Below are 21,608 nucleotides of genomic sequence, written 5' to 3'. Positions count from 1 at the left end.
AGTTTAATTACGTATGCATGTTCTACGTAGCTATTCTACGAGTCATTGAAGTCTAATGTACAAAGCGTTCAATTGAGTAGAGCCGCAACGCATGCAATTGGTAAATTAACCTAATATATATCACATTGATGATCACTGCTGGTATTATTCCAGTAGGTGAAACCACGGAATAGATAAATAAGGTAACCTTATTTAAATAACCTTTAATTATCTATTCCGTGGGTGAAACATATACTTTAGGAAAGCTTAGAGCTTACGGCCCACCCTGTGTTAAGTGGTTAGTGTAATTGAATTATTTTGATTTAATACAATTTATTCTTAAACAATCTTGATAAAAAAATTGATACGCAGACCAATCGGTTTTGAACTTCCGGAGAGAGTAGTAGAAATATCTAATATGAAATAATTAACAAAGTACATTCAGGATGAAGCTAAAATCTTACCACGTTCAAACGGGTCTCAATCTGACTCAGTTCCGCACATAGTGCCGAAGATTCTACGCGAGCTGCGTATTTGGCTGTGTAAGATCGGTTTTATATCCACAACTAAGCTCGTTTTGCGCGTAGACCTTTTTCCACGCGCGCAACTCGTATGAGTAACGCGCATGCTTATACGCTTGTATAAGGGCGAGTTGCCCGAGAGCAATTAGCACGCAAGCCCGCCACTACCCGGGCGGCCTAGCGCCCGCTTGGACAACTTCACATTGTAATGGATACACTTTGTTTATTTCAATGTCATATATATTTTACTATTGGACGTCATCACTACATAGTATAAAACAAAGTAGCTTTCTCTGTCCCTATATCCCTATGTATGCTTAAATCTTTAAAACTACGCAACGGATCTTGATGCGGTTTTTTTTAATAGATAGGAGTGATTGAAGAGGAAGGTTTATATTCTGTAGAATAACATCCATTAAATAGTGGAAAAATCAATAATAAATTATAGTTTCCGAAGCGAAGCGAGGGCGGGTCGTTAGTATTATTATAATATTGAAAGACAAAAACATTCTAATAGCATAAAAAATCGAAATGCTTGGAACAAATTTTGTGCAGCGTTGTAAATGCAGAATAATATCTCACAGGTTGTTGATTGATGATTTACCTACCTATGTATGTTTTAACATTGATTTAAACAATATTTACTATGGTCACATGACTAAAGGGATTACTAAGTTTACTGTTGTTTTTATGTGTTATTACTTATAATGTTGTAATATAATAAAAGAAAGACTTTAATATTATTTATTTATTAAAAAACTCTTATGCATAACTTGATTGCTATGGAAATGCTCCTGCATAGTAATGTAGTAAGTGCGTGAAGTAGAAAAATTGTCACGAATATCATATGGAGAGATATTTCGCGTTTCGCAAGTTCGATTATAGCGTGAAATGGTCATCCGATATTGTTTTACCTGAAATAAAGAGAGGGGTTAATTCAGAAACCGAAAGAAGAAAAAGTCTTTAGTTTACTGCAACGGAAGTTGAAGATTATCTTTACTGGTGATAGGACCTCTTGTGAGTCCGCAGGGGTAGGTACCACCACCCCGCCTATTTCTGCCGTGAAGCAGTGATGCGTTTCGGTTTGAAGGGTGGGGCAGCCGTTGTTACTATACTGAGACCTTAGAACTTATATCTCAAGGTGGGGTGTCGCATTTACGTTGTAGATGTCTATGGGCTCCAGTAACTACTTAACACCAGGTGAGCTGTGAGCTCGTCCACATGTCTAAGTAATAAATAAAAAAAGCTTACTTTCGGCAGCATCAAGTTTGCTCGTTTCCTAAAGAAATCGCCAGTATCCTGAAAAGAAGAACTAACACAAATAAACTGGCAAGTTTGAATCCCTTTTTACAAATTTCAGATTACAGGCGTCCCTCGTATCCCGCGGGAGTTGCTGGACTTCGACCGGGTGGGTCCGTAGGTGCGGATGACGGGCTTCTGGGCACTACTCCCAGGGAAATCGTGTGGTCTCGCGTTGCAACACAACGAGAGAGGCCGAACGACGTGGACCAAAACCAGCACCGGGGGATCCAAGTTCTCCTCCACATGTCGAAGGGTGGTCCTCCTGGAGATACGTGGGTCACTACTTTTTTTCCTTTTCCTTTGGACTATTTTGTTGTTTTTATTTACTGTCTTTTCGTTATTTTAATTTAGTTTATAATAGGGGTTAAGTATGAAATTGAAGATTTATTGTAACTAGAGGTCCCGCAGTAGTCGAAATTCGACTATAATTAATTGGAATTGTAAGTTTGTACACTATTATGATTGTATTTTATACTTCTATAATCACAAATTTCGCCAAGACTACACTATAAAAAATATTAACAAAGACAAACAATATTTAATCTATTCTCAATTTGACAACAGACGTCAAGAATAAAAGTTTGGCAATAAATAGTATACATGCGTGTGTGCGTCAAATACATGGTATGTAGTGTGTGTGATGTTTTCTTTATGGATTTAAAGTATCTTTTATGCATTATTTTAAAAAAATATTAGCATTGTGCACTTCTTCTCTATAAGTGGGAAATTTCATACTCCTCTGACCGCGCAATTTTCGTAAAAAAGGATACAAAGTTTTTGCTTCACGTATTAATATATAGATAGGTACTTCGAATTGACATAGAACATTCATCGTTTGAGATTTTTGAATGAATCTTTTATCAAATGGTACCTCTTCTGAGGTTCTTCTTTTAAAAAATGCGCAACATTGATTTATCGACTTTTAGTTGTTTTTTTATTCAGCTTAGATAAGAAAGATGGATACTTCGAAAATTGGAGTGATTTTATAATACGAGTGCCGACTTGGAATACCAATTTTGCGTTTGGAGAGGGGACTGCTAATGAACGCACCGTGCGATTTTGGTTTAAACGCTTTCGTGATGGAAATTTCGATTTGAAGAATGAAAGCACGTGGAATAATAATGAATTGAAAGAGATGGTGGAAGGCGATTCGAGCCAAACTACCCAGGAATTAGCGGCATGGTTTAACATTACCTTACCAACAATATTGACTCATTTGCGTCAAATCAATAAAATAAAATAAACCTCATGATTTGACTGGTCTAGAGAAAGAAACGCGTGTTGAAACTTGTATTACCTTGTTGAATCGATATAGAAATGAAGGAATATTGGATCGAATTGTGACATGTGATGAAAAGTGGATTCTTTACGATAACCGTAAGCGAAAAATGCAATGGCTGACCCCAGGTCGAACGCCACAACAGTGTCCTAAAGCAAAGCTTACCAATAAAAAGGTAATGGTAACGGTTTGGTGGTCTCACTCAGCATGGTGTTATTCACTATAGCTCTGTATATACTGTATTATATGTACTGTTTTGGGGTCTGTTCCTAGCACATGTAAAGAACAAGAACCCTGCAAAGGCCCTAATGACCTTAATTCACAGAGATCCATAATTCTAAGAAAACAGCCGAACATTTAATTAAAAATAGATTTGAGCGGTATTTAAGAAAGGAAAAAACACTACCACCTGAACAACTTGGCCTCTGTAGCTGCTTTATCACAATATTGCGCAAAATTCATTCTCGCTCACGACTCGGTCGTGTGCGGACGAAGATTCGGCTACTAACATAGTGATTTATTATTTGAAAACTACTCCTTAACATATTTTTTAAGCAAGTACGATTTGTAAGTTTGTTTATGTTTTATAGGTAGTGAACTGGATCAAGAGCTAGATCAACCTGTGGTGGAAGTGGAAAGAAACAATAACTTGGATAATGTAGGCCCACATGATTCAAATTTAACGGATTGTGAACATTTGGGTACTAACATAGTGATTTTTATTATTTGAAAACTTCTTTTTTTTTTTATGACAGTACGATTTGTAAAAATTGATTTAAAAGTGTCTAAGTTTAATAGGTGGTGAATTGGATCAAGAGCTAGATCAACCTGATTTGAATAACAATAATAAAAGATCGAGAAAGAGGAAGAGACAGCCAGAAAAATGGCAAAAACATGTGAAAAAAAGTTTGACGAACACAAGAAAGTCTTATCAAACCCTTAAAGGACGCAAAATACCAGCTAAAAAACTAAAAACTCCATGTTCCACCAATTGTCGATTGAAGTGTACTGAAAATTTTATTGAAGAAAAAAGATTAAACATTTTCAACGATTTCTGGGGCATTGGTGATCTCGAAAGACAGCGCTACTTTGTTGCTAATTGTTTGGAAGTTGTTAAGCCAAAGTATTCGCTACACAAAGAAGATAGTAAGCGATCCCTGAATGTGTGTTTTTACTGGTGGTAGGACCTCTTGTGAGTCCGCACGGGTAGGTACCACCACCCTGCTTATTTCTGCCGTGAAGCAGTAATGCGTTTCGGTTTGAAGGGTGGGGCAGCCGTTGTAACTATACTTGAGACCTTACAACTTATATCTCAAGGTGGGTGGCGCATTTACATTGTAGATGTCTATGGGCTCCAGTAACCACTTAAAATCAGGTGGGCTGTGAGCTCGTCCACTCATCTAAGCAATAAATAAAAAAAATGTGTCATACAATTTTACAATTAACTCCTTCCTTCACGTCAACGTTGGACATAGGAAATTCTTTTTTATCTGCAGTGAATAAAAAGAAAGCAGAAGCAACGGGCGTTATAGCTGAAGATCTTAGAGGACGTCATGGTAATATCGGTAGATGTTTAACACAGGCGGACAAAGATGGTGCAAGGGAACATATAAATTCTTATCCGAGAAAAGAGTCGCATTACTGTCGGGCAAGCTCTACAAAAGATTATCTGGATGGTGACTTAAACTTGACTATGATGTACCGACAGTATAAGGAATGGTGCCATTAGAATAGTAAATCTATTATCAAGCATGGAACCTATGAATATATTTTTCGAAACGAGTTTAACATTGCATTTCACAAGCCCAAGAAGGATCAGTGTTCAATTTGTTTGTCGTATCAAAATGCTGTTGGCGATGATAAGTTACAACTGATGCACAATTATGAGAAACATTTAAAAGAAAGAGATTTGTGCAGATCGGAAAAGAAAGCTGACATAGAAACATGCAGGAATGCTAATAAGATAATTTGTTGTTTTGACATGCAGGCAGTTCTTCAGACACCATGCGGGAACGATTCTCCCTTTTTTTATAAAAGAAGACTTAATGTGTACAACTGCACTGCACCGTATATGACGTTGTATCAAAAGCTGCGTATTGCTACCTTTGGAATGAATCGTTAGGGTATAACGTAATGTTACAACTGAAATCGTCTGCAAAATAAAAAAAAATCTTAAAAAAACTTCAGAGGTGTCAAGGGACACCCGGATGGAACGAAGTTCCTTTCGATTAATTAGTGAAGGAATTGTAATTTTTTTTTATAGTTATAATAATAAATTACGGCATTATGAAGAAGAAAAAAAACAATACTATGAACTAAATTACTATTGTTGAAACGCTATCTCGAGAAACTGTACTCATTACGCGGACCGATCGGATACGAGCAATGTCACGCGATTAGCGCCTACACGTTGATTGGTCAGAATGACGGATCTAAAAAGTGTCGTGACAACTTTTCGTAAGAATTTTTTCCGTCTAGCCCCCTTTCACAACGCGCGATAAGGAACTTCGTTCCAACAAAAGTATTTATGTTAAAAGCAGTTATTTTATCGATTGTACCGCTGAGGTGAGAACAATAGTTCCCACCTCCCCCCGAGACATAGGTTCGGCTGGCGCAGACACTGCGCAGCCGCCGGCAGTCGTCACTAGACTTCCTTGTTAGTCTTACGTTTGTATTCGAATTCAGTTAAAGTTCGTTTTCAAACCAGACGACTTACCTACAAATAATTTATTTAAATTTTTTTTATTTAGTACAGCATATCGTGCTGTGCTTAATATTAACGCTATTAAAATAACCGGATTCGACCCCGCTTTTAGGGTGAGTTGGAAATGGCATATTATATATTTTTTAACGCATTACTTCTTTTTTTTTTATATTTTGCTAATCATGCACAGCTATACTTCACTTGTTTTTTTTGCTTTCATTTTTTATTGTGCATTTACTCTGTCCTGGTTGACTACTATACTAACTATTCTGGTTGAATCTCGCCACAAGATGTGGGTACCTTGCTCGAGTTCTCGTTGGTCAACCAGATCGGAAGGTAGATAAACAAGTTTGTGAAATTGGTCTTATCGCTTCCAGGGTTCATGCCTTGCTGCTTTTTCACGCTTCCTGCTTCTTGCTTCACCCGATAACTGCGTCTGTGCTGAAAAAGTCATCTCCGCCCAGTAACCCGCACCCTGGTGATCTAGCTAGCCCAGGAGACCTCCAGGAGTCCAGGCGTGGTGATTCAGCGGGTCAAGCCACGTCCGTTGGCTGCCGGAATTCAGGAGGGTAACCTACAGAGGGAGAGTCAGATCGGCCGTACAACCACACCCTACAAATTTGTGTGCTCAACTGCTTGTGTTTTTTGTTTGTAACATATTTTTTTACTGAGACACTAGTGTTTTGTTTTTTTTCTTAAGGGAAAGACTAAGCAGTTGTCGCAAGGGGGAACAGGTTGCGATGAAGTTGGGACGTGCATTTACAATTTTTTTAAAGACCACTGTGTTGGAAAAAAATTTCTTTTCTACACTGACAATTGTTCTGCACAGAATAAAAATAAATATTTACTAAGTCTCTACCACTATGCTATTAAAGTATTGGGTGTTGTGTCAATAACACACAAATACTTAGTTGTTGGACACACCCAGAACGAAGGTGACAGCGCGCATAGCACAATTGAACGGGAGAAGACACAAATACTGAAAATGGATCAATTTTTGTACCAACACAGCGGAAATCGGTAATACAATGCGCCAAGAAGACTGGAACTCCATACGCAGTACATGAATTAAACTTCAGTGATATTCTCGATCTAAAGGACCTCGTAACGCAGTTTGGTAAAAACTTCACGGTAAATAATGACGGTGATCGTGTTGTGTGGAATGACATCAAAAAAATCTTCATGCAAGCGTCTTCTCCATACTTAATTTTTTATAACGACACCTATGATCAAAATGCAACGATGAAGTGCTTAAATGTGCGCAACAAAATGAGAGGCAGAGGTGGTGTAAATGTTGAACTTAATTTACGATATAAGTACCACCAGCAACCAAAGATATCAACCCTAAAGAAAAAAGACTTGCTTGCTTTGCGACTCAAATGTTATTCCAAGAGTATACCGAGATTATTACTCAAGTTTGGAGGCTGGAGACAATCATATTGAACCCGATGAGCATAACGAAAATTATTAATTTGACGCACCTAATTATTATAAGATTTAACTGATTTCTTTTATTTTTTTAAATATTAATAAACCATTAAGGTTTCTAAATTGATTGGTTGTTTAATTTCATTACTGGCTTATTTAGAAATATTCCAAATAGTCCTTAGATTTTCAGGAAAATTTTAATTCATTATTGGAACATTTTAAAAAAATACTGATAGCTCATTAATTACAAATTATATCTTGAATCTTAGTAATACACAATAAATACACTTGGCTATAATCTGCATATAATTCAATTAAAAAAATATTAATAAATGGTCTCTAGATAAAATAAAATGACATTGGAATATTTTCAAAATCTTTAAAACTTAATTATTCAGAACAGGCCATTTTGAAATGTTCCATTAGTGTTTCCGACCGACGATTTTTAAAAATTGTTTTTACCCGGAATTTGGAACCGGTCATAAAAATCCACTATTTATACGTGAGTATCAACATTGGGGGCAAGCGCAAAGCCGACGACTCACATCAAGATGTCGAAAGTGCCGACTCAGATACTTCGACCGATACTACTAGGGAAAATGACTGCCGTCAGTATCCAGAAGATGGTGGTAGCTTTGAAATTATTGTAATTTTGAAAGCTCCAAAACCAGGCCGATACGCGACAGAGACCTCCCTCGGCGCTTCGTTTTAACGAGGTAACATGGGCATCAAAAGATTTAAAAGAATTAACAAACATAAAATTTGAGCTTTATTCGAGCGACCAGGGTTAGCTAATAGTGCCCTATATAATATCAAAACTTTAAAGGACCTTCACCTAAAATCATCAATACTCGTGTAGTGACTTACACACGTGATTGCGTAGTTCGCAAGTGGTAGTGTGAACAGCGCGAGGTGCGCCATCACAGCTTCCCGCGCCAGTCGTCCGCGGACCTCTGACCGTCAGTTACTTGGATACACCTGTCTCGATCGATTAAGATTATATTTAGTGCTTAGTGTATACAGTGTATATCTTCCTCTGTGCCTGGACTCTCTTCTATTGTTGCTGTGAACTATCCACCTGTACTTGCTTGTTGCTTTTCTCCTTCTAATCGTTTGTAAAAGTATTTGTGTAATAAATCGATGTGTGTGTGAAATTGGACATAGTCATTACGGTGACAGACTTAAACCCCTTATTGTCTGAACCAAAACTCACGCAGCAGACCCCATAACTAGTGACCCCGAGAAGAACATTATAGCAAAGTGAGCAGTGAGGATAGTGACAACTTTTTCGCAAACTACCCCACGAAAAAATTATCGAAAATGAAGTGCCTGTTTCTGTTGATCCATCTGGTAATCCAGCGGAACTTTTTCGGGTTGGTGTAAGAATACCGCCTTTCTGGTCGAAAGACCATCAATACGGTTTTGTCAAATAGAAGGTTAATTTAACATGGCAAAAATAACTGACGATTTAACAAAATTTCACTACGTGCTTTCAAACTTGGACAGGCAGTTGTAAGGTAATGTTACAACTGAAATCGTCTGCCACTCAAACTTTTAAAATAGACGCAAGTTTGAACAAAAACCTTAAAACAAATGTGTACAACAATGGGCGGCCTTGTCGCTTAGAGCGATTCCTTCCAGGCAACCATGAAAAGTATTTATGTCAAAGCAGTTATTTTATCGATTGTACCGCTGAGGTGAGAACAATAGTTCCCCCAAAAGAATGCGAAACTAATGGACAATTTATCATCAGAATTTCTGAAAGAAATTGTCACGTCCGCGTTGAAAAATCAAAAGCGTAAGTAACAAGGTAAACGCTGGACTACTAAAGATAAAATATCAGCATTAGCCATCTTCAAGCGTTCACCAAATGCTTACAGATATCTGCGTTATCTCGCACCATTTCCGAGTATCAAAACATTGCAAAAATTAATGAAAAAAATACCTGTTGAGCCAGGTTTAAATACAGCTGTACTTGACCACCTGAAAAATCTAGCTTCAATTTTTTTTTAAATAAAAGCAAAATTATGCTCGCTAGTCTTTGACGAAATAGTGTTAAAAAAAGATTAACTTATAGTGAAGCCACAGATAAAGTGTAAGGGTTTATCGATTATGGATATGAGAAGAAAAATGAGCTAGCAAACCATGCCTTAGTCTTCATGTTACAAGGTATTGGGAGAAAAATTAAACAACCGCTGGCATTCTATCTCGTAAGAGGCACATTATCTTCAGAAAATATAGCAGTTTTAATAAAAGATTTCATTAAAGAAATTAATAACACGGGATTTCAAGTTTTATCAACAATATACGATCAAGGGCCACCAATATGGGAGCGTTAAGATTGTTAAAGGAGTGAAACAATGGTGGACATAATTATTTCGAATTTGAAAATAAGAAAAATTCTATAATTTGTGATATTCCACATTTATTAAAATCACTGAGAAATAACTTTTTAAAACAAGAACTTCTGAAAATGGAAGAATTGAAAGATCAATGAAGCCATTTAGTTGAGATAGAGGAACGAAATAGATTTTTTTTATATCTTAGCAAACTCAAATCAACTCAAGTACAACCAAAGTACAGAGCTAAGATGAAAGTTAAATATGCCGTACAAATATTTAGCCAAACAGTGGCTGCTGTTCTTAAATTAATGGCCACAAATGTGGAAAATATTCACTGATCAGATGAAATCATACAGACTGGTTTGTTGATTGAAAAATTCAATAAACTTTTTGATTGTACAAATAGACCATCAGGAGACGCTGACGTGAAAAAAGGTATACGGGAAAACATGGTGTGGTAGCAAAAAATGTAAAATGTGTTCAAGGTTACATCATATCATTATAATCGCTGCGTGATATTTGACTGGAAGTTCAGGGTTTAGGATATAAATATTTGAATCTACGGCAGTTAAACCAGGATGCGTTAGAAAATTTATTTGTTTTAAAAAGACAGCATGGTCAAACAAACAAGCATCCGACGTGTTCTACATTTATAGCTGCTATGAAAACCTCTATAATATCAGGACATACCGCCCCTCACAAGAAAAACTCCAATTGTGAAGAGGACAAAAAGAAACTCATGACAGATTTTCTTTAGTTTTCGGGTTTGAAAATGAAGATGATCAAGGTCAACATATTAATGAGTTTTCTAGTCAAGTTTCCACAGAAAATGAAAATGAGGAAGACAACCCAGTTCTCAGTATACCTTAAGAAGAAGAATATAATGAAATAGTATGACTAGCAAAAATTTCAAATCAACCAGTGGTCTATATAAGTGAATATTTAGCTTATTCAAAAAAATGGCAGTTCTGTAGAGAAACTTTGACGGTTGCAGATCCAGAGGAAAATAAAATATATGATTTAATTAAATTAAGGGAGTGGTGGCAAGATAAAAAAATGTTTGACATATCATATCCATCATTGCAGTTGTGTCAAACTGTACACATTGCGTTTACAATTTTTAAACAGTTTTGTATACCTAACCTACATAATAACAATATTTGCCAGTGGACAATTACTATATTTTATTCAAATTGTAATACAGAGTGGTTATGCATTAATCATCGTCAGCAAATGTCAGACTTCTTGTTTACAAAATTGGCTCTAATGCTGATTCGGCGACAGTGCCAGATAATTAATTTAAATCAAGTTTAAAAAAAAGAGGATTAGGCGGACGCGTACAAAAGGGGTCAACAATATGGTGTTTCAAAATAATTACATAATTAGTTTGTTGCGGACCCCTTTGCTATTTTGATAGTTGATGTAGTTTTTTATTCTCTTTTTTTACGTTGTCTGTTCATTTTACCTATTTCTTTCTGTTTGCTTGATTTTCTATTTTTTATTAAAAAATAATCATACTTCAACTTGTAATCATTTGTTTTATCATTTGCAGAGATTAATTTGGTTTGTTCGTTTCATTTAGGTCCTTCGAGCGGGATAATTTTCCAGCGTACCTATTTTTCATTACGTAACTTTAGCTATTCATTCATTTCGTAGTATTTGTTTTCATTTTCACTGCTTTATTTAATTTTTATTTCTCACTTAATGATCATCCGCATTAAAAGTAAAATCATTCCGACAAATCCTGCGACTAGTACTGGTGTGCAAGATAATATTATGCAACCTAGTACTTCTCATGTAGACAGCGTTGTCCCAGTGAGACGTCTAAGTCAAAATCATCACGTTCGTCGTCCACAATTAAAGCTCAAAAGGCCGCCGTAGAAGCTCTCGCCCTGCGCCGACGTCTTGAGCACGAGCAGCTCGCTGAAAGTCAAAGGCAACGTGAACTATAGCTGGCCGAACGCGAGAGGCAACGTGAAAGTTGACTGGCAGCACTCCGTCAGCAGGTAGAGGAGGGCGAACTGCAGGCCGAACTTGCCGCTCTCGACGCGGAAGCCGCGGCAAGTCGTCGTGGTTCTGCCAGGGTAAACGTAGAAATAACAGAAAGATGGGTACAAAGTTTAGGACAGCCAGCTGCGGCCAAGGCGCTTGCTACTTCGCACCGTCATAAACATAAGCTCGAATTGTTTCCTTTCGACGGAGACGCCTTAACATGTCTACATTTTAAACATATTTTTGATTTAACCAAAAGCAATTTTTCAGATATTGAAAAGATTAGTCGGTTACAAAATACAATTCGCGGCGCGACCCGAGATGCAGTCGCGTCACTGTTGCTGGCTACAGACGACACGAACGATATTATAAGAGCTCTGGAGGAGAACTTTGCTCGACCGGAAATTATAGTATTTAAGGAAGTCTCCGCTCTAAAAAATCTACCACGTTTGGGAAATGACTTGAAAGAGTTAATTACAATAACGACTAACGTACGTAATTCTATGTCTTTTTTTAAAATACTAAAGTTGAGTACTTGCACTCTCCAGAACTATTTCAGGCCGTCTTAGGAAAATTAAACCCGGTTACTAAATTAAGATGGACGGACTTTGCTATGCAAGATACTACAGGGCGTCCTAAATTAGAGATTATGTCCGATTTTTTGAGGCGCGAGTTAGATCAACTTATTCGGTTCAGTTTATCACCGGAATCTTGCTCGATCTAACATTCATCACAAAACTCTCAACTAAACAAACCGTATAAACGGGAAAATATTCACATAGTTACACACTCTAAACCAAATTCTAAGGTGTTCATAAGGTCTACACAAAAGCTCAAAAATGCGCGTTTTGCAAAAAAGATCACAATATTAAGTTATGTTCTGAGTTCAAAGCCTTATCTGTTGATGAAAGGTGGGTCTGGCTGCGTGAGGTAAAAGCGTGTTATAGATGTCTCAGGCGTAGTTCACATCAGTGGAAAAAATGTACAGTTAACCCTTGTGGTGTTGATGGGTGTCTAATACGTCATCACCCATTACTGCATGGTAAATGCCTCTTCTGTCAATACTACGTTCGACACACAATCCACCGAAACCGATCATGCGACTACAAACCATGAACCTGCATCGGTCGAAAAGGTAATAGTATCTACCACTTCTACAGGTGTTCAAGAACCCAGCTCTATTTTAACTCTATGCTCACGTGTATTTCTGAAAATCTAACCCATTACTGTCTCTGGTCCCTCAGGAAGTTGCAATGTTTAGGGGAAGTCCGGGCAAAGTGGACACCTTAACGTTTGATGGGCTATAGGAAGAAAACCAATAGGCATATAAATAAAAGAAAATTTCATTGAGAATCATCATTTATTAAAGTTTTTAATATAATCAACAAAAATTGCTTAATAGCAGTTCTTTAATTTTAATTGTCAATAATATTGCAACACATGCCGGTATCCACTTTGCCCCATAGGTCGGGTAAAGTGGATAAGACGATAGGGCAAAGTGAACACAAATAGGTACTTAGCCTAGTTTTAAATTACCTAATCCGTGCAGATATCACAAAAGAATAAGCCTATTCCTCCATAAGCCGTGCATTTTTCGTGACTCCATTGCTTACATTTATCACACTGAATCCAATCCTCAACTGGTTTTTTATTTATTTCTATATAGTTCTCCCCGCAATAATAGCATACACACTGTTCTTCCTCGTTTTCCTTATCACTGCTTTTATCTTTAACAATTATATTTTTGGTCGTTTTAGTATTTTTCTTTGTCGCAGTCTTTGGTTTAGCATTTAAATCTATATTCATATTTTTCATTGCTTTGACATTAATTTTTATAAATTTTTCTTTTTGTTCTCGCTTCACCGGCGTGCTTGTTAACACCTCAGACTTTTGAACCTTTCTTTTACGTGTACCCACAGAAACGCGTGGCATCGGAAGCGGTCTTATGTCTTTAGGACTGAAATATGCTGAAGCCCGAGCCGTAGATGATTCCAGGTCCATAATAATTTCATCATCGTTGCCTTTAAATTGACCCTCTTTTATATCTATACTGTCTTGAGTCAGATCTGCACCTTGATTCATACCTTCAGTGGACATTGCTTCTTGTGGTTTAGACAATTTTTGAGTATTATCAGCTACAGCCGTTACTACAACAGCATTGCATGTAAGGGGATCTTTGTCGGGTAATTTATCCAAAATTGAAGGCGATGTATCTCGAGAATGTATTTGATTCATATTGGACACTGATACTATACCCATGATACTATTTTCCACTACAGCGTCAACTTCTACATTCACATTCTCAATAAATTTTCTTTCAATCTGTTCCAGTGGTTCTACATCAATTTGCAGTGACTGACTTTGGAGCCCTGATGTAGAAGGCTTTTCGATGTCAATCGTAATTTCAACATTTTGACTGTTTGAGTCTATAAAAGTCTCCTGTTGGTTAGCGGTATTACGGTCTGTCATTGTAATAGAAGATGGTGCATAATCTTCTTCTCCCCATATATCTTTATTTGTTGGCCAGATACCGGTTGATTGAAAGCCTTTGATAGCATTGTTAGGAGTAGCAGATTTCAGATAAGCTGGACTGAACAGTTTGGCTACATCGTATTGGTTGATTATCCTACCTGGATGAGCCTTTTGAAATCTATTGATTTCTTGCTCGAAGAATATTTTAAATGGACCATATACAGCCACGTCCAGAGGTTGAAGTTTGTTTGAGGTGTGCGGTGGCAAAGACAAAATGATGACATTATTTTCAGTTGCGTACTGTAAAGCTGGATAGTATTTATGGCTTTCATGGTTGTCCAGAAGTAAAATAACTTTTTTGTCTTTTGTCGGACGTACGTGGCCGACGAAAAATTTAAGCCAATCCAAAAATATTTCTCCATTTATCCATCTCGAAGCTGAACAACTTCCTCGAGTCTCTGGAGGAGAACCATCCAAAAGGCGATCTTGCATCCTTTTACGTGCAAATATCATAAACGGTGGAACGAATGATCCAGAAGCGTTGCAGCAACACACGACTGTCGTAGTTTGTCCACGTTCAGTGCTGGAAATGACTCCAACTTGCCTCTTACCTTTAACTGAAAGAACCTTGGGTGGTTTATTTGTCGAGGTCTGAATGCCAGTTTCATCTATATTATAGATTCTAGTACCATCAATTTGACACTTCTCAATTTGTTCACTTAACAGTTTATAGAACCTTTCTACTTGAGGACGATTGAAGCCTTTAACTCTGCCAATTGTGGTTGCTTCTGGAATTCTTAGTGTAATTTGTGGATTTCTTCTAATAAATCCTGCTAGCCAATCATCACCAGCTTTTTTATTTTTGCCCCAACTAGGCGGATAAGTGACATTATTGCGTTTCGCGTATTCAAAAACTAATGTTTTAAAATCTTCTCGGGTTAGCCCATAAAAAACACTATCCATTTCATACAAATACGTTCGAAGATCTCCCTCTTGACCATCGTTGAAAACTTTACGAAAACGACCAAGCTGAGCCGTCGAACTACCTTTTTTCCAATGCCTATAGAGAGTGGCGTAAGGTAGACCATACTTTTTTGCGGTCGTTTTGACAGGAATGCCAGAATTGCAATCTGCTATTGCAAGCATCATACTGTCCTCACTCCATTGGGCTTGATTAGTCTTCCTCTTGTATTTATATACCATCTAAAAATAATAATAATTGAATGCCTAGTAAAGTCATCGAGGGCAAAGCGAATACCGTATCCACTTTACCCGTGATCACTTTGCCTTAAACCTATTTATTTCATTCAACCTAACCTAAAACCAAATGAAGTGACGACAAAGTAACAAAACTCTCAGAATTTATACTTGAAAATATGCACTTAGAGGACATAATCGTACCAAACAATATGGTTATCTTTTATATGAGTTATTAAAGTATTTCGTACCTTGAAAAGTAATAAGAAAACTTCACTATTTGGTTTTTTCGATTTTTATCTCGAACGCGACGCGACCTTCCGCTACCTCTGTTTGCCCACGAATGCGGACCGGCGGGGGAGTGTAATGGCGCGAGGAGCGCGTGTTCCGACATGTTCTTGACGAGAAATAAAGCGTATTCACTTTGCCTGGCCTATCCACTATGCCCGGACTTCCCCTACGCACTTCTCGATGGCGGTAGCACTGCTACGCTCATTGACTCAAGTATTGCTGTTCAAATCGGTGCGACAGGGCCTCATCAGAAAATAATGGTCAAGGTTATAGGCGGTCTTAGTAGAAACGCTACGATATCGTATGTAGATTTTGACATTAAAGGTAGGCACACACGAAACATATTTTTAGTGAAAAATGCGAGAGCTATGGAGTCTTTGTCTCTGCGTCCTCAAACAATTAGGCAGGAAACTATTGCTTATTTCGCACATTTAGCGGATTTACTTTGCAAAGTAACTTACGAAGATGCTATTCCAACAGTTTTAATTGGGGCAGAGCATTGGCATTTGTCAATCAGCAGCGAGGTAAGGTCTGGTGGTAAGAATGAACCCGTTGCCTGTTTAACTAACTGTAAAACTAAATTAGTGGACTTTGTTAAACACTTTGTGTGTATCGAACCTTCCGATGGGGAGAAATTAGACTCTCTTATTAGGGAACAATACAAAATTGACTCGTTAGGTATTTCTAAAAAAAAAACTCTACATTCTAGGTCAGATAAACGTGCAGTCAAGATTTTAGATAAAACTGCTAGAGGTCTCTCCATTTCTGGTTGATTTGAGGTTGCAGTACATTGAGGTACAGTGCATTCCCGACAGCTACTCTCAAGCCATGTCACGATTTTTAAGTCTAGAAAGGCGCATGGCTAAAGACGCTGACTTTGCAAAAGCATATAACGTGTTCATTTCAAATATGATCGCTAAAGGTTATGCAGAAGAATGTGCTCCTGAGAACGCCAACCACACTAAAGATAAACAATCTTCTTTTGTGAGGCTCTATTTACCCCATTTTGGCGTGTAGCACCCTCAGAAACATAAGCTTCGTGTAGTTCACGACGCCGCAGCAACGAATGAGGGCGTCAGCTTAAACTCTTTGTTACTACCTGGCCCAGACCTGCTTCAGCCCTTGTTAGATATTTTACTTCGGTTTCGCGAGGGCCGTATTGCTCTCACTGCTGATATCCAGGAAATGTTCCCTCAAGTAAGGGTCAGGGAACAAGATAGGGACGCCCTCCGGTATCTCTGGAGGTCAAGCAGAGACCAACCTATAAAGGAGTTTAGGATGACAGCCATCGTTTTCGGTGCGTGCCGCAGCCCATTTATAGCGCAATTTATCAAAAATAAAAACGCTCGTGAGCACGAAATTTTACTTCCTAAAGCAGCTCATGCTATTTTGTACAATCATTATATGGACGATTATATTGACTCTCTCGATGACATTCAGTCATCGAAGAGGCAGCACAACTGGCGGCAAATATTGTTGGCGTTCACAATGATGCCTGCTTCGAGCTGCTGGTCTGGATTTCCAACGACCCATCAGCGCTAAAATTTATTCTGTTGATCTTAGGGCCACTCAACCGTCGTCGGAAATCAATCTTGGCAGCTGCTCTGCAAACAATACTAGAGCGTTAGGAGTATTGTGGAATCCCACAATACAATACTCTTTAGTTTATTGTCAAAGTCTGTGTTCAAATTGAGAATAAATTTATATTGTTTGTCTTTAATATTTATTTGTCTATTGTGTAGCATTGGCGAAATCTGTGATTATAGAAATGTGACAATAGAACCATAATACTCGTAATGTTCAAGCTTATAATTTAAATTAATTACGGTCGCATTACGACCACCGGGCGATCACTAGTGTTGTGAAAAGATTTGTAACGATAGAACATAGAACCTCTTGTGATTCCGCGCGGGTAGGTACCACCACCCTTTTTTTTTTAACGCTGGGGAATCCATTTACGGATACCCGGTCGAGGGTATCCGTAAATGGACGGAGGTAACGGACCGGGTTATGTCGGACTCCGGCGCCTCCTGAGAGGAAAAAGGGGAGAAGAGAAGGGCCGAGGTCCTTTACCTCCCCCAATTTCTCACAGGAGACTACGCCTTGAAAAAGGCGCGCGAAGCACTTGCCCCGCAGAACGACTACCGACTAAACCCCATCGAGCTCCACCACACCAACTACACGAAACTTACGGTACCGCGATGCGCGCCGAAAGTCTCGCCTTAGGCGGTACCCGTACTAATGTTAAGACGGGATTTCATCCCCGGGAAAATCCCGTAGAACCTCGTCTCAGGAGACACACCGTGAGCGGCGCACAGGAACCACCTTGCACCGCTTCACCACCGGACCAACAGTCGAGTGACGGGCGCCCCCGCACCCGGCACTCGATAGTCCCTACGAGGGCTGAGCAGCGGCCTCTCGCACGCGCCGTCAGGTACCACCACCCTGCGTATTTCTACCGTGAAGCAGTAATGCGTCTCGGTTTGAAGGGTAGGGCAGCCGTTGTAACTATACTTGAGACCTTAGAACTTATATCTCAAGGTGGGTGGCGTATTTACGTTGTGGATGTCTATGGGCTCCAGTAACCACTTAACACCAGGTGGGCTGTAAGCTCGATCACCCATCTAAGCAATAAAAAAAAAACATAATTTGTCAGCGGCGTGGTTTAATATAAAATTATAACAAAAGAAGGGTAAGAAGGGTTATTTTGATAATATTCTGAAAAGCACTCCACGCTTTTTTTACAATAAAATCTATACTAGTATATATCTTTACAATATATATACAATGTAACATATACAAGAATTGCTCGTTTAAAGATATAAGATATATTACAAATTTATTTCTAGTCAGTTGTTAGAGTCCGCCGAAATCTACTCCAAGCTTTAATAAGGCAAAATTTAAAAACTTAAAAGTATACCTAGTCCAATGATAGTAGCTGGTGACTTTAATGCACACCATACGATGTGGGGTTGTGGTAGTATTGATTCTCATGCCAGAGACATTGATGTTATGGAGGAGAATAACTTAGTGCTCTTGAATGACAGAAATCCAACTACAAAAGGCTCTAATCGTTGGAGGCCAAATGGTCTTGACCTATGGTCTCATCATCCTTGGTCCTTTCTTGCGAATGGCAGGTCTGTGAATGACCTCTTGGCAATTATCATTTTCCCACTGTAACAAAATATTCTTTCTCATCAGTCAATTATATCCCTATAGCTAATTCTAGTAGTGATGTTTAACATATAAATCCTAATTTTATAGATTGGGCTAAATATATATAATATGTTAATAACAAGCTATACAAATTTGTAATTTCATCTGATGCTATAGAGCAGCGGTAGGGGAACTGGGGTAAATTACTCCAAATGGGGCAAAATGAAATTTTGGGGGTAAAAATGAAACTTTTGTGAGTAAAAAGTATAAATTGAAGTGAAACTTCTTTAGAATCGTTGTGATTTCAAACTCGATGAAACGAAATGAAACGATGCGAAAAATAAGTCTATAGAGACACAAACATAAATGTATAGGATTCAGCCGATGAGAGAATGAGATAGAACACATTATTTGAAAGCACAAAGTTCGTAATTCACCCAGGTATTTTATTGTAGGCATCGTGTGCCGCGATTGGCTTGCCGAAACGGCTCCGAGCGGCGCCGACAAATCACGAAGCGCTCTCCACATGGTCTCGCGTCCCCGACAAGTTCAGTGTGTTTTTGACTCCCAAAAAAAAATTATTTAAATTAAAAAAGCTTTTATGGCTATATTTCGTCTAATAATCCAAGAAAAATATCATAATATGAATTATAAAATAACAAGAAAGTATCATTTACTTAATTTTTCTGTGGGTGCGATTTTTTTCCTCAACTCTATAATACATATTATATTACTATTATTACCGTTATTATTACTAGGTATTACATTGATAAATTGAATAAATGATGTTTAAATTACATTTTTTGTTATTGTTTTCTTTTCAAAATTATCATGGGAGCTATAATATGAAAGATGCTAAAAAGAAGAGATTTGGTTTATTTTTCTTCGCCATGGGGTTATATCTACTTACACAAAAATATTTTGGGGTAATAATTAAAATAGTTCCCCGACCGCTGCTATAGAGTTGTAATAGGTTTTGCCTAGTCTTATATTGTGCAGTCGATTTTTCTGTATTCCACAAAACTATTGTAAATAATAATCAAGGCAATAGGTTTGAACGAGGTAAAGGTAAGAAAAAAAATTTCACCTCTGCCTTGGTGGAATGAGAAATGTTCTAAAGTTGTTGAAAATTGAAACAGGCTTATTTGTCTTTCAAAATAACTCCGTTAGAAAATTACATTGCATTCAAAAAAGCTCAAGCTGTAAAAAAGATTACGATTAGAAATGAATGTCGCTCAGCCTGGGAAGAATTCTGTTTTCCTCTTTAAATTGTTTAGTCCCCATGAAACATATTTGGGAAAAAATGAGAAAGTTTAATAGGACATATAACTACAATAACAAAAAATTTCTCAATAGTACATGGTTACATGACTTTCTGCATAAATACACACCTGATGCTGTAGAATATGATCTTCCTCACTTTTGTTCTTCGAATTTCACATCTGTTAACACATATTTGATTAATAACTTCACCATAGCACAACTTAAATCTGCCTTGAAATCAAGAAAAAATTCTACTAGTGGACTTGATGACTTAAACTTTTAGATCTTGCTAATTTACAGATTTTTTTGAGTATTCAGAATAGCTTGTAGGAATATAATTTAATACCAAAAGAATGGAAAACTGACTGCTTAGTTCCAAATCCTTAAACCTGGAAAAGATCCTAATTTTGCTGACTCTTATCACCCAATTACTCTCAAGCTCTTGTGTAGGAAAAATTTTTAAGCAATTAATCAAATAAAGATTGGAATTCTTTATTGAACACAATCACATCTTACCTACTAATCAATTTGGTTTCGATCGTGGCCGTTTTGCCCCGGAGTCTGCCTAAGTCATTTGTTTCTTGATTTAGATATAGTTGGTCGTTTTAACAATGTAAATTTACACATACTCTCTTCAATCTTATATCCTATGCATTTACCTGAAAAGTTAATAAATTGGACCTTCAACATTCTACATGGCAGAGAGCTGTTTGTAAAATATAATAATAAACTGTTTGGACCTCGGCTATCTTATAAAAGTGTTAGTCAGGGAGGTATATTAAGTTCAATGTTGTTTATACTTTATATTCATCAGTTGAATTTGGTTCTTGGTTCTGATGTCAGCAATCTTGAATTTGCTGATGACTCGTCTGTTGTACAGGTTTTCGCTCATTTTATTTATTACTATTTTTTTATATATTTTTTAAATTTTAGCTCCCAAGAAATTAATTATAATCTTACAGCACTTTTAAGTCTGTGATCTTATTTTGACTCTCTTAACTTGGACGTCAGTCATGAAAAGAGTGAAACAATGGTTTTTCATGCAAATTTAACCAGGTCTATAAATATATATTATAATCACAATCTAATACCATTAGTATCTTTCACAAAGTTTTTAGGAGTACTGTTCCAAAATAATTTCAAATGGAAAAAATATGTTGATTTATTATCAGATAGAGCTTTAAAAGCATGTAATATCTTCAAGTCCTTAGCAGATACCTATTGGGGTTCTGATCCCAAAATATGATTAATTTTATATAAAATTATAGTAAGACATCACTTTGAATGTTTTTTTTTTGCTACTATCATAAAAATAATTTAGTAGATGTATTGAATAAGATACAGATGCTTGCAGGTTATAATGGGTACTATGATATCAACCCCCATTATTTCCATGCATATTGAAGCTAACTTACCTCCTTTACTGCTCTGTTTTAAATTTCTTCTCATAAATTCCTTCTGAAACTTTCTTCTTTAACTAATCATTCTCTAGTCGCCAAGTTACAGTATGCTTCAGAGTATAATGCTTCCTCATTTCTTGCTCACCAACTTCTGGAAACAATAGATCTGAAAACTAATTGTGTCATTTATGAGAGTAATACTTTGGCCTGTTATAGTGGCTCCTTCTTTAGCAAATTTTGCTACATGATTACTATAATATACAACTCGTTAAAGTTTAAACA

General features: G+C 37.3%; 1 protein-coding gene and 1 long non-coding RNA gene across 13 annotated transcripts in view; one reads left to right on the top strand and one right to left on the bottom strand.

Moving 5' to 3' along the window:
• Nucleotides 1-1,233: 1,233 nt before the first annotated feature.
• The window catches only part of LOC101737254 (uncharacterized), a 33,339-nt gene continuing 12,964 nt past the window's right edge, over nt 1,234-21,608 (bottom strand). For 5 of the 12 annotated variants that reach the window (XR_009973632.1, XR_009973642.1, XR_009973648.1 and 2 more), the window contains 6 exons: nt 21,342-21,477; nt 20,443-20,585; nt 20,055-20,105; nt 18,428-18,681; nt 1,752-11,478; nt 1,234-1,414 (listed from right to left, as the gene is read on the bottom strand). This is a non-coding gene — a long non-coding RNA (uncharacterized LOC101737254). Of the gene's footprint in view, nt 1,415-1,751; nt 11,479-12,888; nt 15,223-15,467; nt 18,682-20,054; nt 20,106-20,442; nt 20,586-21,341; nt 21,500-21,608 lie in introns of those variants that run through there. The other 7 variants (XR_009973633.1, XR_009973635.1, XR_009973636.1 and 4 more) reach the window with 7 other exon arrangements.
• On the top strand, nt 16,366-17,049 carry LOC134199716 (uncharacterized). Its single transcript, XM_062671223.1, has 2 exons — nt 16,366-16,491; nt 16,534-17,049. Exons 1-2 carry the CDS (start codon nt 16,366-16,368, stop codon nt 17,047-17,049), a joined length of 642 nt encoding a protein of 213 aa, XP_062527207.1.

This window comes from Bombyx mori, chromosome 1 (assembly GCF_030269925.1).
Source record: "Bombyx mori chromosome 1, ASM3026992v2".
Lineage (NCBI taxonomy): Eukaryota > Metazoa > Arthropoda > Insecta > Lepidoptera > Bombycidae > Bombyx > Bombyx mori.
Note: the sequence above shows the minus strand (reverse complement) of the source record. Positions and strands in the feature narration are given on the sequence as shown.

What these genes read in the sequence shown, in the direction of transcription:
- LOC134199716 (XM_062671223.1), top strand. Translation starts at nt 16,366, where the DNA reads ATGGCTAAAGACGCTGACTTTGCAAAAGCATATAACGTGTTCATTTCA. An exon ending in AAGATAAACAATCTTCTTTT is followed by an intron (nt 16,492 to 16,533) that starts GTGAGGCTCTAT and finishes TAGCACCCTCAG; the next exon opens with AAACATAAGCTTCGTGTAGT.